This window comes from Rhincodon typus, chromosome 4 (assembly GCF_021869965.1).
Source record: "Rhincodon typus isolate 14 chromosome 4, sRhiTyp1.1, whole genome shotgun sequence".
In the NCBI taxonomy this organism is placed as follows: Eukaryota; Metazoa; Chordata; class Chondrichthyes; order Orectolobiformes; family Rhincodontidae; genus Rhincodon; species Rhincodon typus.
In genome coordinates this window covers 32,377,802-32,394,472 of record NC_063335.1, presented here as the reverse complement: position 1 = coordinate 32,394,472, position 16,671 = coordinate 32,377,802, and the positions used below count along the sequence as shown (strand labels likewise).

Sequence of the window (16,671 nt, the reverse complement as noted above, 5' to 3'; positions counted from 1 at the left end):
GTGACCAGTAAAGTGGTCAAGGGTGAATCAATTGATGTTGTGTATCTGGACTTTCAAAAGGCTTTTGACAAGGTTCCACACAAGAATTTGGTAAGGAAAATTAAAGCTCATGATTTTGGGAGGTAATATATTGACATGGATAGAGAACTGGTTGGCAGACAGGAAGCAGATAGCTGGTATAAATGGGTCCTTTTCGGAGTGGCAGGCAGTGATGAGTGGGGTACCTCAGGGTCCAGTGTTCACAATATATATTAATGATTTGGACGAAGGAATTGAATGCAATGTCTTGAAATTTGCAGATGACACTAAGCTGGGTGGCAGTGTATGCTGTGAGGAGGATGCTAAGAAGCTGCAGGGTGACTTGGACAGACTGGCTGAGCGGGCAAATACTTGGAAAATGCAATATAATGTGGATAAATGTGAGGTTATCCACCTTACTGGGAAAAAATAGGAAGGCTGGTTATTATCTGAATGGTGGCAGTTTAGGAAAAGGTGAGATGCAATGAGACCTGGGTGTCATGGTGGAACAGTTACTGAAGGTTGGGATGCAGGTGCAGCAGGCAGCGAGGAAAACTAATGGCATGCTGGCCTTCATAGCGAGAGGATTTGAGTATCGGAGTAAGGATGTCTTCCTGCAGTTATACAGGGCCTTCGTGAGGGCACACCTTGGGTATTGTGTGCAGTTTTGGTCTTCCAGTCTGAGGAAGGACATTCTTGCTGTTAAGGGAGTCCAGCGAAGGTTCGCCAAACTGATTCCCAGGATGGCAGGACTGACATATGAGGAAAGATTGGATCGACTGGGCTTGTACTCACTGGTATTTAGAAGAATGAGAGGTATTCTCATAGAAACATATAAAATCCTGATGGGACTGGACAGGCTGGATATGGGAAGAATGTTCCCAATGTTGGGGAAGTCCAGAACTAGGGGTCATGGTCTAAAAATAAGGGGTAAGCCATTCAGGACTGAGATGAGGAAGAATTTCTTCACTCAAAGAGTTGTGAACCTGTTCATTAGATATATAGAGTTGCCCCTTATGTCCCTTCTAAATCTTGCCCCTCTCATATTAAACCTGTGCCCTCTAAGTTTTGGACTCCACTACCCTGGGGAGCTATTTATCCTATCCATGCCCCTCATGATTTTATAAACCTCTATAAGATCACCCCTCAGCCTCCAATGCGCCAGGGAAAATAGCCCCAGCCTATTCAGCCGCTCCCTTTGGCTCAAACCCTCCAACCCTGGCAACATCCTTGTAAATCTTTTCTGAACCATTTCAAGTTTATAAAACATTCTTCCTATAGCATCCTGCTGTCAGATCTGTAAAAGAAAACTTACAAGCTTAGGAATGACAGTTGACAGTTTGGTTAATGAACATGGAACGTGATCATTGAAATATTCTTCACTCTGTTATATATTCTTCTAACTGTTACTTTGACAAGACATTGACTCAGCCATCTTAAAAAACTTACTCCTTTGTCAAAATAACAGAGAATGTAATGCTATACTAATGTTTCAAATGTTCACTGCTAATATTATTCAAAGTAATTCTTGGGATATATAACAGAGAATTGTTATAAATTAGCATTGTTCAAGCTTTTTTTTTTAAGTCTTTCTTTTTAATATTGCAGCTCTCGCCCTAGATATTGTGGGAATGAATGTCCATAAAATTGTTTCTGAAGTAGTTGTATTAAAATGATTTAAGAATTTTAATTGTTAGCATTGTCTTTGGTCTTTCACACTACATGCACTTAGCAACAATGAAAAACCAAAATCGCTTTTCATCAACATTAGCCTGTGAGTGTGAGCTGAATGTCAAAACACAAATGGCACTGAAATGTGTACAAGTTAGTCTGCACCATCTAGTGTCAGATGATGTCTGACAACATTAATTTTGTAAAATGCAGCATTCTGGAGTTGTTTTAAAAGGAATTATCACCTGGTACCCCACTAAACCTCATCTAATTTTGAAAGGTATGATGTTCCTCCATCTTTAGAGGAAGATTAACGTGTGGTTATTCTAAATCATGCTATTACCATGATTCTCCTGTAGTTTCCTTCAGCAAGGAGTGCAACAATGCAATCATGCAGGACCTGGGTATCATTGATGGCATACACATCCTGACATTATTTCACTTCAGCTCTTAATTTACAGAGTGAGCAGGGTAAAGAGGGATATCGTTTGTGTTTCTGGCATATTTTATCCCTGCAGTTGAATGATTGCTGGTAGAAATTACTGCTTTGATAGCTTTTAACAGGTGCATTCATTTTGTGTTCGAAGGTTAAGCATTTTTTACAACGCAGTTTTGTAAATATGCTATCTCTCACAGTAAAGTTGCTAAAGAAATCTTGTTGTAATACTAATAATAAGTAAAATGACCTTCATTCTATTCAATCTAATTTCTCTTTCTGAAGAAACCCAGATGGTTCTTCAGATCAATATAGTAAATCCAGATTTTTATTGTACATGGAGTGACTAGAAATGCACAGCACTGAAGTTAAATAAAAATTACTTTGACAGCAAAATGCTGAAGTTGGAATAAAGGAATCAAAACAAATATTGTTGAGGACTATCACTTTTTAAGAATTCATGATCAAACATTGGTAATATAATTGGCAGTGTCCTCATTCACTTTGAGATGGTTATATGTTCTGAGTGCATTATCACAGTTCATCAATTATTAATTTTCCATATTAAATTTTAAGTGGCTAATTAAAGCCAATTATTAACTAGTTGGTAAAGCAGTATACTGGGCCTTGATCTCTCAGCATCGTGAATTTCCATTCAAACATAATGAACGATTTTGACAACGTAACATTCATTTTCCTCTAATTGACTCAAACTATTCTTCTATGTAGTACTATCTACATGGAGCATCTGAGCAGTGCCCTTAAGGGCATAAACTGGTTAGTAATTAAATTCCAGAATCATGCCACAGAATCTATTCCATTTCTGAATAATGCTGTGGATGACTAAGTTTGTAGTAAGTGAATGAATATTGTTCCATTCATCTAGTAATTGAGACTCAGCCAGCAGATTTGAAATGGAAGCGGTCTAGGCCAGGTATTGGTGACCTACTGATCTGGAACCACGTGTTTTATGTGCTGCTCAGGACCTTAATTGATCAAACCCATTTTGATGGGAATTAAATAGCTTGTTTCTTGTGAGAACTATCATTTAATTAACAACTTTTTAAATAAATACCGTTAAAATGTTGAAATGTTAGGATTGAGTTAAGGAGAAATGTCTTCACCCAGAGAGTGTTGGAATTTGCTGTTAGAGAAAGCGGATAAGGCTAAAACATTGAATGTTTTCATAATTCTTAGGGTTAAAGGGATTAAAGGGCATGGGGAGAAAGCAGGAACAGGGTTCTGAATTCAATGATCAGATGGTGGAGAGTATTCTCAATGTGAAGGCGAAACTTTGTCTCCCCAAGGAATGTGCAGTGGTAGGAGGAGGTGAGGACACCACTGCATGCAAGTTCCCCTCCAAGTCACACACCACAGTGACTTGGAACTATATCACTGTCCCATCACTGTTACCGGAGTTCTCTCCCTAACAGGATTGTGCTTGTAACTGTACCAAATGGACTGCAATGGTTCCAGAAAGCAGCTCACCTCTGCCTTCTCAAAGGCATTTCGGAATGGGCAGCAGATGTTGACCTAGTCATGCCCACATCCCATGAATTAAGAAAAAAATTTGTCTTGTAGTTTTGACTGATATACCTGGATACTCGGTAAGAAATGCAAAATCATTTTGTTTTTGGTATGGACATTTGTTTTGTCATAGACACTGCCATTTTAAGAATAAAATCGGATTAAATTAGTTTTGAGGTACAAATTCATGATCTGCACCTTCGCATTGTTGATTAGGAGATATTTAAAACATTGGAACGTGAGAATGACAAAAAGTCATTCAACCGACCAAACACCGCACTCAGATAACTTTCATGTCCACCTGCCTGAATACCAAATTCAGAGCTTTATTCACTGTAGAATCACTGATCTTTCCATTTCCTATCAAAATGAGCCATCAGAGGTTGTATTCTCTGCACACAGTGACAATCTAACCCATGCTTTGGGAGTGCTGAACTATATTCACTCCTGAACTTGCAATCATGTCTCCTGTTTTTTTTATGATTTAACAGCTTGGATGATGTTCCCCTCTCTTTTTTCTTTCGAAAGAACAGCAGCTTCCCTTCCAGCTCAGTGTTTCAAGGCTCAGCCAGTTTTTCAATGGTTTTTCAGTGACACAAAATGGCAATAGCTCTTTAGCACTGCATGAAACCTGCATCATACATGCATACCCCCGTCGAGGTATTTTTAGAAAAACGTAAACAATGCGCAAGTAGAACGGATAAAAATATCAGGAAGAACTGTGATGTTTATTTGAAGACAAATTTAATTTTCTTTTTTATTACCAAAATGTTGTGATATGTAATTAATATTTTCATGATAATAGCAAGGATAAAAACCACAACAGGATATGTACGAGTGGACTAGTGCAGTTTTACGAAGCGTGAATTGTTTAAATTGTAAATTCCCAGGAATCCAGTTTCTGGTGTGCTATGACTGAATACATTATTTGCTTCTGGTTTATGATTTAAAAAGTCAGAAGTCACACGACACCAGGTTGTAGTCCAACAGGTTTATTTGAAATCGTAAGATTTCGTAGCATGGCCCCTATTCACCTGACGAAGGGGCTACACTCCGAAAACTTGTGATTTCAAATAAACCTGTTGGGCTGCAACCTAGTGCTGTGTGACTTCTGACCTTGCCCATGCCAGTCCGACACCAGCACCTCCACATCATGATTTAAAAGTCATAGGAGATAATGGTTGGCTCCCAATATAAATTTTAGTCAACAATCTTTGAAGTAAATCTTTTATTCTCAGACACGATGCTTAGTTATAGGCTGCATAATCATTGATCGTGTTGCCATTTCATCTCTGGGACCTGGATTCTTTTCCAGACCAAGCTGCTGAGCTGAATATGTCTAATAAAAACCGAAAGAACTGGGATGCTTTTCTAGCATTTCCTGTTTTTGTGGCTGAATGTGTCTTCTCTCTTGCCAGCTGTTACAGAGTCCTTGGTCTACCACCAATTCTATTCGCAGAGATCCTAACAGAAACAAAAATGAGAAATAGAAAAATACAAAGGTATGTCAGTGCTGGTCTGAACTGATCACCTTAAGTTATCATAAGGCACATGGTAGTTCGTCACCTGTTGTACTTCTAAGTGATGAAGCCCATAGCTTTCATTTGCTAATCTCTCCAACTATAAGACTAAGGCCGTAGATAGAGGGCAGAATTAGGCCATTTGGCCCATCAAGTCTGCTGCACCATTTGATCATGGCTGACGTTTCTCAACCCAATTCTCCTGCCTTCTCCCCATAACCTTTGCTCCCTTTACTAATCAAGAACCTATCTCTCTCCGTCTTAAATACACTCAATGACCTGGACTTCACAATCCTCTGCAACAATGAGTTCCACAGATTCACCAGCCTCTGGCTGAAGAAATTCTACCTCATCTAAAGGGTCATCGCTCCACTCTGAGCCTGTGCCCTTCGGTCCTAGTCTCTCCTACGGGTGGAAACATCTCCTCCACGTCCACTCTGTCCATGTCTCTCAGTATTCTGTAAGCTTCAATCAGATTCTCCTTTCATCCTTCTTGACTCCATCGAGTACAGACCCAGAGTCATCACCCGGTCCTCAAATGCAAGCCTTTCATCACCGGGATCATTCTTGTAAACCTCCTCTGGACCCCTTCCAAGGCCAGCACATTTTTCCAGAGATACGGGGCTCAAAACTGCTCACAATATTCCTCTGCAGTACATCTCTGCTGTTGTATTATAGTCCTCTTGAAATGACAGCTAATATTATATTTGGCTTTCTAACTTCCAACTGAACCTGTATGTTAACCTTAAGAGAATCCTGAGCCAGGACTCCCAAGTCCCTTTATGATTCACATTTCGGAAAGATTTCCTCACTTTAAAAATAGTCTACACCTCTAATCTTCTTACCAATGTGCATAACCTCATACCATCCCTCATGGTATTCCATCTGCCACTTCTTTGCCCATTCTCCTAGCCTGTCCAAATCCTTCCACAGCCTCCCCACTTCCTCAACACTATCTGTGCCTCCACCTATCTTTGTGACATCTGCAGACATCTTAGCAACAATGCCCTCAGTTCCTTCGTACAGATTGTTAATGTAAAACATGAATAGTTCTGGTCCCAACAGGGACCCCTACAGAACTCCACTAATCACTGGGTGCTATCCTCAACAAGAGCCTTGTATCCCCACTTTCTGCTTTCCACCCATCAGCCGATCTTCTATCCATGCCAGTACCTTGCCCCTAACACCATGTGCTCTTATCTTATTTAGCAGCCTCCTGTGTAGCACTTCTAGAAATACAAATAGATCATGTCCACTGACTCTCCTTTGTCTAACTTGCTCATTACCTCTCAAAGAATTCCAACAGATTTGATGACCTCCCCTTAATGAAGCCATGTTGACTTAGCCATATTTTACCGTGCACTTCCAAGTACTTTACAATCTTATCCTTTATAATGGGCTGTAAAATCTTAGCAATGACTGAGGTCAGGCTAACCGGCCTATAGTTTCCTATCTTCTGCCTCCCTCCCTTCTTAAACAGGGGTGTTACATTAATCATTTTCTAATCTTCTGGGACCCTCCCTGAATCCAATGATTTCTAAAAGATCACCACCAATGCCTCTACAATCTCCTCAGTGATCTCCTTCAGAACACTGGGGTGTAGTCCATCTGGTCTGGGTGATTTATCCACCTTGAGACCTTTCAGCTTCCCCAGCACCTACTCCTCAGTGATAGCCACTACACTCACCTCTGTCCCTTGGAGTTCTGGTATGTTACTGGTGTCTTCCACTGTGAAAACTGATGCAAAGTACGTATTCAGTTCCTCCACTATTTCTTTGTTCCCCATTACTACTTCTCCAGTCTCATTTTCCAGTGGTTCAATGCCCATTCTTGCCTCTCTCTTAGCTTTTAGATACCTAAAAGAACTCTTACAATCATAGAGTCATACAGTCAAACAGCATGGCAACAGGCTCTTCAGCCCAACTCATCATACTAATCAGGTTTCCCAAACTGAACTACTCCCTTCTGCCTGTGTTCAACCCATAGGAGATGTTGCTAATGGGATGCGGGTGTTACTGGCTGGCCAGCATTTATTGCCCATTCCTAGTTGCCTTGAGAAGGTGGAGGTGAGCTGGACTTTGACTCAGTGACAGTGAAGGAATGGCAATACATTTCCAAGTCAGGATGGCGAGTGGCTTGGAGGGGAACTTGCAGGGGGGTGGTGTTTCCATATATCTTCTGAGCCCCTGGTCAGAAGATTGTCAAGGGGAGATGGTTAGTTTCTACCTTGTTGACAGACATTGCCTGACAATTGTGTAATGGGAGTGTTACTTGCCACTCATTAGCCTAAGCCTGAACGATGTCCAAGTCTTGCTGCATATGGCACAGATTTCTTCAGTATCTATCAACTTATGAACGATGCTGAACATTAATGGCATCAGTGTACATCCCCACTTCTAACCTGATGAAGAAGGGAAGCTGTTTGATGAAGCAGCAACATGGTTTGTGTAAGACATTATGCTAAGGACCAGCTGCTGCTGGAGCTGGTCTTCAGGAAATCAGAACTCTCTTCCTTTTTGCTTCTTTTCTGACACCAAACAATGCAGCACTTGCCCCGCGATTTACCCCTGACCCCAGTTTAGCTGGAGCTGCTTTATGCCTTACACAATCACACGCTGCTTTGATGTCAAAGGTAGTAGCTCCCACCTCACCAGTTGAATTCAGCTCTTCTGTCCATGTTTGGACGAAGGTTATTACTGAGGTCTGGAGTTGACCCTGGTGAAACGCAAACCAAACGTTATTGAGCAGCCTGTTGATACCACCCTTCATCCCATTGCTGATGGTTGTGAGCAGACTGATGGGGCGATAATTGCTGGGTTTGGTTTGCCTTGTGGACAGGATATACACCACATTGTGTTGTAGCTGTACTGAAATGGGGCATAGCTAATTCTGGAGCAGAAGTCTTCAGTAATAAATTGGAGATGTTATCAGGGCCCACAGCCTTTGCTGTATCCAGTACCTTCACCACTCCTTGATATCACGTGGAGTAAGTCACATTCGCTGAAAACTAGCAGCTGTGATGTTGGTTCAAAAATAACTTCTTCCCTGCTGTTATTAGACTGCTGAATGGACCTCTCTAATACCTTGTATGCCTCGCTCTGTCTAAGCACCCTATGATCTGTATGTCCTTGTTTGCCATGATCTGCCTGTACTGCTCGCAAAACAAAACTTTTCACTCTACTTAGGTACATGTGACAACAATAAGTCAAATCAAATCAACTCCAATCCCCTGTGGTGGCCGTGGGAACATTGATTGTTCACTCGGCGCTATTGGCTGAAGCTGGTTGCAAATGCTTTTTCCTTGCCATTTACACTTCGTAATTGTATTCACATTAAATACTTTTGTAATCCTTGTAATAGTTATCAGTACATTTATTTCAAACCATCAACCGTGTTAAATTTACACACGAAGATTTTATGCACAAAATGGGCAGTTCATTACCAGAGAAAATTAATCTCTGCACAGCATTGTCAATGCTACTGCAAACAGCTCAAAGGAAACCTTAGCCGACAGTATGTTATAGATTATTTGTCATTCTAATTGTGATATCATTTCCCTTTGGGCTATTTACATTATCCCTCTGTGGTACTGATTGAGGCTGTCACTTTCATCCATTTACCAATAAATACAGGACTCTGTCACACTTGCTGTATGCTTGAAATATCAGTTCACTGCCAGGCTGCTAAATGTGATGTTCCACCATGAGAAAAGTGACAGTTTGTCTTCCGGCAACAGGCAATAGGACAACTCCAGTACTTCGTCTACGGTCTGGAAAAGCCTGGTATGTTGAAAAGTGGCTCAGGGAAAGGAAGGGACAACAAATTAAAATAATTATAGCAGCAAGTACATCAACACACTATGAAGTCAAAGATCATGGTTATTTTACAGACAACGTAGGGGGATTTTAACAGGCAAAGGAAGCTGGATTTTGGTGCATGCACAGAGCTGTCATTTAAATAATGGACTTAAATAGGTATTAACCATTGTTTTAACCAAGCAATCAGACTTTAATAGCCATTATGCCCATTTCCCAAGGTGTTAGCGAGTTGCAAGGATTAACCAGGCAAATATACCATTGGGTGTTTTCTTCAGTGAAAGGGAAGTCTGTGACTAGTGAAATTGAAAGCTTTAGCTTCGTCTAGGTGAGAGGCTGGTGCTCACAGTATTTCTGTAATCATTACAGTGCAAGTGTGCTTTCACTGAATGACAGCAAATTGCAAACATGATGCCAGTCTTCGCCATCACGTTTTATGCAGCCTTGCCTTGTACCCTCTGAAAAGAACCATCTTCGGTAGCACCAGCTGCCTTCCCCTCAGCCATGTGTAGCTCCACATGACATGGAGATCCCTGACAGACAGTTGCCCAGCTTGCTGGAAGTGGCTGAGCATCGGTGCCTCAGGAGGCTCAGACTTTTACACTTGATCGTTGCTGATGCCTGCAGCCTCCTGGAACAGGGCATTCATAGAATGACCCAATGGGCGCAGTCTGGCACTGGAAGGGCACACTCCCCCTAACAACCCCTGACTGTTCTCCCGCATACGCCTGGGTCTCTGCTTCAGGCTGAGTTGGGCGCTGTTATCTGCATGTGTGTTAGATGTGGTGTAAGGGCGTGTGACTATGAAGCTTGGTGAACAAGAGCAATAAACTGAGGGTTGGATGTTCACACAGCGATGGAAAGAGATGCCTGGGGCAAGAACGTTGTGTCGAGCTGCAAGCTGGATTGACCTGAGGAGTGCAGTTTGGGAGAATGTTGGGGAGATCAGAGTGTGGGCAATGGGACCTGAACGTTCACATTGCCTACATTGCTGAGGCTCCTGGATCCTCCCGTTACTGCACCAATTCCTTTGGTCTACTCAGCATATGTCCGCTTGCTTGGAGAGGCTTTCTTCCTCAGCCTGTCCTTGGCCAAGGTCATCTTTCTGTAGTCTCTCAGCTTCCACAGCCAGAGCTCAAACTAAGAGTGAGAGATACAGGGATCAGTGTTCACTTGATCCCCTCCAGCCCCGTGCTTACTGCAGTCTCAGGAATCCAGACCTTTTGACCACTGCCACGCTCCCCTTAATGATAAAGTTTGAACAATTTGCAATATGGATCTCTGTAAGTGAGTGGATTTTGTGTGAGGTACACTCTAGTGTGTAATCTGTCTTTAGTTTAGGGTGGGATGTACAGGATTGTGCTGCTCACAGTCTGTGTGGCTCACATGTAAAACTGACCTATCTGCAATATTTCTACAGTAATCTATTGAGCATAGAATATGAAACTGAATAATATCTGTCATTAAATAAAAGAAAGAACTGTAGATGCTAGAGATCTAAAATAAAATTAAGAAACAGCTGGAGAAACTCAGCAGGTCTGGCAGCATCTTTGCGAAGGAAGCAGTTAATGTTTCGAGTCTGGTGTTCTGATAAAGAGTTAACTCTGCTTTCTTCCCAAAGGTGGAATTATGCCTCTTGCAGCGTTTAAATGTTAATCCTACTTTTTACCAGTTAAGGAATCAATTCTAGCCTGGCAGAACTGTATGAGTGTTACTTGGCTGCAGACTGAATTAGCACGAGAACGAAGCTCTGTACGTGTATCACACTTGGCCATTAAGTTTTAAATGCACTGAATTCAGGCAGGAGTGACTTACAGTGACCGTGTGACTACACGTTTGATGAAAGGATCAGCTGCTGACATGAAAAACATAGGCACTGTTCAATTAAAGGTACCATCCTGAGAATGGGTGAGATTTATATCAAGAGTTTTAAATGCCAGTGTGACATCATTTTTATGGTCACCACACTGAATACAGCTTATGTTTATTGTTACCTCCAAAAGACAAAAAAAAGCTTTAAAAATTATTTTTGTCAGTTTTCTGGCTAGAAGTATATAGCTAAAGTGGTGGAGCACTATCTTATTGATGAGATTTTCTCATCTGTGTAGCCGAAACTAACAGCACATGCATGGTAAATGCACGCTGGCTCAGTGGTTAGCACTGCTGCCTTGTAGTGCCAAGGACCTGGGTTTGATTCTAGCCTTGGGTAACTGTGTGAAGTTTGCCCATTCTCCCCCTTGTCTGTCTGGGTTTCCTCCTACAGTCCAAACATATGCAGATTAAGTGGATTGGGCCATGGGAAATGTGGAATTATAGGTTGTGGGCCTGAGTCTGGGTGGGATGTTCTTTGGAAGATCAGTACAGATGTAATGGGCTGAATGACTTCTATCTGCACTGTAGCGGTTCTACAATTTTAAATTTTCTGAAACTGCTTTATATTAACACAATGTGTCAAAAAAGTGACAGTTTGGATAGGTTCTTTATTTCATTTTCACCATTTGAAAATATTCAGTGCATTTAGCATGAAATAATTACAAATGAAACCAAAATTCTGTTTACTCATATTTCAGGATTATTTTACAAAGAAAAAAAAGAGATAATTTGTTTTATTGGAATGTTTGCCTGCATCCGTTTCAGATTTTAATCCCTGGGTAGTTTGGAAGGCACTACTTTTGAGTCGTATGCAAAAAGTAAATGAACTTTGAATTAAATTGGAACATTTTAACAATGAAACCCAAATGGAGCACAGTGCAATGATTTTGTTTCAAAATAAGGTATCAATGGATTATTTCTGACTCCACAAACTGTGGTTAAAAATTCAAATCCCTCTGATCTTGTATGGTTTTCTTTTTTAGGAATACCTTTGTGGATATTCTCCGAGCTATTCTTCTGTCCTTGGAAATCCTTATTGAAGACCCAGAGTTACAGATAAATGGATTTATGCTAATTATAGACTGGAGCAATTTCACATTCAAACAAGCCTCCAAACTGACCCCCACCATACTGAGACTGGCCATAGAGGGTTTACAGGTCAGAGATTCTTTTTAATAATTAAAACATTCTGGATATTTCTTTCGGTTCTAGATTAGAGTGAAATCTTCTGATGAAATAGAATGCATTACACAGCTGTTCATTACATTGCAAACACACAATGGTATGTAGGCACAGTGACTTCCACTCAGCAAAGGGGACATTGAACAGAAGTTAACCACTTTCCAATAGAGAGGGAAAGGAATTTGAAGTTGAGTTATGTGAAGCCATTGTATGTCTTTACAGGTTCCTCCAGAGTATTCTTACAAGGTGTTTCAGAGTGGGCTTTTCAAGGAATGGTGTACATCCGAAAGAAATACCAAGAGAGAAAACAAGTAAAACAAATTTAAGATAGAGAAATGCAGATGAGGAGTATTCAAATCCTTCATTTTAATTGAAAAATCAAAGTGTAAAAGCAGAGGGCGCTACTGAAAGGAAATAAAGTGAAGCAAACCAGGTATTAAGAACTGAACGATGCGAACATTGAGCTTTAAAAGCCAGATCATGCAGCAGGAAGGAAGAAGTAAACACATCCGCAATGTTAGAATACATAAAAATGGTGTTCAAATGGGAGACCACGTATTATGTCTTTATTCAAAAGAACAAGAAAGTAATGTAATTAACCTGTGAGGAGCAAAAAGAGAGGAAAGTTTGGAGGTGCATTGGCTATTGTGGGATTAATAAAAAGAACAGTTGCAAAACAGAAGGCTTGAGGCCAGGGATGAGTGAGAGAACATCTATCAGTAACAAACTATTTCTTATATTTAGGAGTACAAGTCAATCAGGGCACTGAAAAATGATCAATAATATCCCACAGGAAGCAAAGGGAAGGAGGAAAGACAAAGGAAGTTGTGTTTAATGGTGGGCACATTTAGCAGCTGGTAGAAATGGTGGGTGAAAGAAACAGAAGAGCAGCAGTAGGCCATTCAGCCCATTGAGTCTACATTGCCATTCAGTACAATTATGACTGATTATCCACCTCAATGCCTTTTCTTGCACCGTGTCCATTTCCCTTTATGTTCCTGATATTCCGAAATGTATTAGTTTTGACTCTAACATACTCAATGACTGATCTTCCACAGGCTTCTAGGGAAGAGAATTCCAAAGATTTACAAACCTCTGAGTAAAAATAATTCTCCTCACCTTGGTTCAAAGTAGAACGTAGAACATAGAACAGTAGAGCACGGGAATGGGCGCCACAGCCCACAATGTTGTGCTGAACATGATGCCAAATTAAACTAATCCCTTCTGCCTGCCCTCGGTCCATATCCCTCCATTCCTCCTATATACACGTGCTTATCTAAACATCCTTTAAACACCCCTGTCGTATGCCTCTTCCACCAGCCCTGGCAGCATGTTCTAGACTCCTACCATGCTCTGTGTAAAAAACTTGCCCCTCACATCTCCTTTGAATTTTCCCCGTTTCACCTTAAATGCATGTTCCCTGAGTTTTAGACATTTCAACTCTGGGAAAAAGATTCTGACCATCAACTCTGCCCGTACATCTCATAATTTTATAGATTTCTTTCAAGTCTCCCCTCACTTTCCGCCACTCCACAGAAAACAACCCCGGTTTTTGTATCCTGTCCTTATAGCTCATACCCTCTAATCTAGGCAGCATCCTGGTAAACGTCTTCTGCACCCTCTCCAAAGCCTCCACATTCTTCCTGTGATGTGATGACCAGAACTGAACATAGAAAGTCCCCCTTATTGTCAAATTGTTTCCCTGGTTCTAGACTTCAATTTTTTTTTCCACGAAATAAGAGGCTGTAGGACAAAAAAAAATTAAAAGACTGTCCAAGGGAAACATTTTACCTGCATCTACCCCACTTATCCCTTTAGATATTTTGTCAATTTCAACCTTATCAGTGATAAATTTTCAAAGAAAACCACTGTGCAGGGTCGAAAAACGAGGGCAAGAGGAATTCTTTTGTTTTGAGAAATGGGTGACGGCCACTAAGAGATGTTGAAAAAAATAAATGTTTGACCAAGAAAAAGCAAAATAATATTAATAACCCTCTTTGCTGCACCTAGGGAATTTTCTATGAAGAGAAAAAAGGGGAGAAACCAGTTGTATGTCAGTTCTTTACACTAACTTTGACATGCTGGGACTTTCTTTAAAATTCATTCATAGGATGTGGGTGTCACTGGCTGGGCCCAGCATTTATTGCCCGTCCCTAGTTGCCCCATTGAGAAAGTGGTGGTGAGTTGTCTTCTTGAACTGCTACAGTCTGCGTGTAGGTTGACTCACAATGACCTTGGTGGGGGTGGGGTTGGTGGGGGGGAGGGGGTAGGTGGCAGCGAATTCCAGGATTTTGACCCAGTGACAGTGAATTAAAAGCAATGTATTTTCAACTCAGGACGGTGAGTGTCTTGGAGAGAACTTGAAGGTGGTGATGTTCGCCTGTATCTGCTGTCTTTGTCCTTCTGGATGGAAGTGGTTGTGAGTTTGGAAGGTGCTGTCTGAGGATCTTTGGTGAATTTTCTGTAGACGGTACACACTACTGCTACTGAGTGTCAGTGATGGTGGAGGGAGTGGATGCTTGTGGATGTGGTGCCAATCAAGTGGGCTGCTTTGCCCTGGATGGTTTCGAGCTTCTTGAGTGTTGTTGGAGCTGCACCCATCCAGGCAAGTGGGGAGTATTCCATCACACTCCTGACTTGTACCTTGCAGATAGTGGGCAGGCTTTGGGGAGTCAGGAGGTGAGTTACTGCAGTATTCCCAGCCTCTGACCTGCTCTTGTAGCCACTGTGTTTGTGCAGTGAGTGGTGGGGGATGGGAGGGAGTCTAGTTGAGTTTCTCATCAATGTTAACCCACCAGGATGTTGATAGTGAGGGATTCAGTGATGGTAACACCATTGAATGATTGAATATCAAGGGGCTGGTGTTTAGATTGTCTCTTATTAGTGATGGTTGTGGGTTGGCATTTGTGTGTTGTAAATGACTGGAGGCCAGATGTGATATGTGGACAAACACTGGATTTGTGTTTTAGAAGGGCAGAAGATCCTTTATTGTCCTTGGCTTATGTGATAAATCAATATGAAATCAATGAGAACATGCCAAGTAAACTCCACATCATCTCATTATTTAAAAAGTAATGTGCTGAAAGTCCAGAAATATAACCTAGAAGGCTACAATTATTTTCTGAAAACATGAGTGTTATTAATTATTTGTCAATTCACAACTACTCAGTAAAATATTGCACTTATAATGAAACAGTTAAAGGTGTTAGGAACACATCCATCTGTCGTGTAAATGTGTTAAATTATACTATCAACTGGTAAGAATATCTCTTGGAGTCAACAAATTAAACAAAACGCTTGCAAAAGCTAACAGCAGCCAGAATTTACTTTTATATTTTGCTTCTCATGTAAATTGAAATTTTAAAGTGTTTGACAATTCTAAGAGCATGAAAAGGGAAATCTAAAATGGTAGCAACCAAATATATTGGAATATGGGACTAGAGGAGGTGATAGAATTAGGGAGGTATAAGGCCCTGCAAAGGAGCAAATTTTAAAATCAGGTGTTGCTTGATCAGGATCCATTCTAGGTCAGTGAGTACAGAAGCAAGTGGGGGTAATAGGCCTTATTCTGAGTTAAGACACAGACAGTAGAACATGACCCAGGCACTAGAACTTACGTTTGTGGAGGTTAGATTGTAGTACCTGGAGGAGGACCAGGCGTGTATTGGAATAGTCAAACTTATATGTAACAAAGGCATGGATGAGGGTTCCTAAACCAGATGAACTCAGAAAGAGCAAAATTAGCTGATGTTATTGAGATGAAAGTAAGCAGTCTATAAATATGAGGTCAGAAACTCATCTAACCCAGTTGCAAACTTTTTGTTCTGAAGAAGTTAATCAGACTCAAACTTTAAACTCTGTTTCTCTGTCCACAACTGCAGCCAGACCGGTTGAGTTTCTCCAACAATTTCTTTTTTTCATAGAATCCCCACAGCATGGAAACAAGTCATTTGGTCCAACAAGTCCACACTGACCCTCCGAAGGGTATCCCATCCAGACCCAACCCTCTACCCTATCCCTGCATTTCCCATGGCTAATGCACCTAACCTAATGTCCCAGGACACTATGGGTAATTTAGCATGGCCAATCCACCTAACATGCACATCTTTGGACTGTGGGAGGAAACTGGAGCACCCAGAGGAAACCCACACAGACACAGGGAGAATGTGCAAACTCCACACAGACAATCGCCCGAGTTTTCTCTTTGTTAAATTCATTTTTCCAGCATCCACTGTATTTAATGTAATTGCAAACAGACTGCTTTGATCTCAGACTATTGGCAGACAGACGGCTGAAGTTGGTCACTCAGGAATGGATTTGGGTTACCAAAGAGCTAAAGGTGGCAAACTGAGGGAGAATTCAAAGAGAGAGAGCTGCTCCTTTGCAGGGCCTTATGCCTCCCTAATTCTGTCACCTCCTGTAGTCCCATACTCCAATAATTTTGCCTCTTTATTTCCAAAGGATGACCAGAAATAAAGAGTAGAATTCTCCCACGAAGGAGGAGGTACATTGTATGGCGGAATGGTTTTTTAAATTCCCCCAAAAATAACATTAGCTTACGATACTGGGATCAAGCTTTCTTCAGCAGTCCTGTTTCTGAGGCAGCAACGATCTCCCTTGGTTCTGCTGG

At 41.3% G+C, this 16,671-nt stretch overlaps 1 protein-coding gene across 1 annotated transcript in view; it reads left to right on the top strand.

Moving 5' to 3' along the window:
• LOC109932115 (clavesin-1-like) overlaps positions 1–16,671 on the top strand; it is an 88,500-nt gene that overhangs the window by 19,559 nt on the left and 52,270 nt on the right. Inside the window, exon 3 of the mRNA XM_048595902.1 lies at positions 11,843–12,017. Coding sequence (XP_048451859.1) covers positions 11,843–12,017 — 175 coding nt within the window. The remainder of the gene's footprint in view (positions 1–11,842; positions 12,018–16,671) is intronic.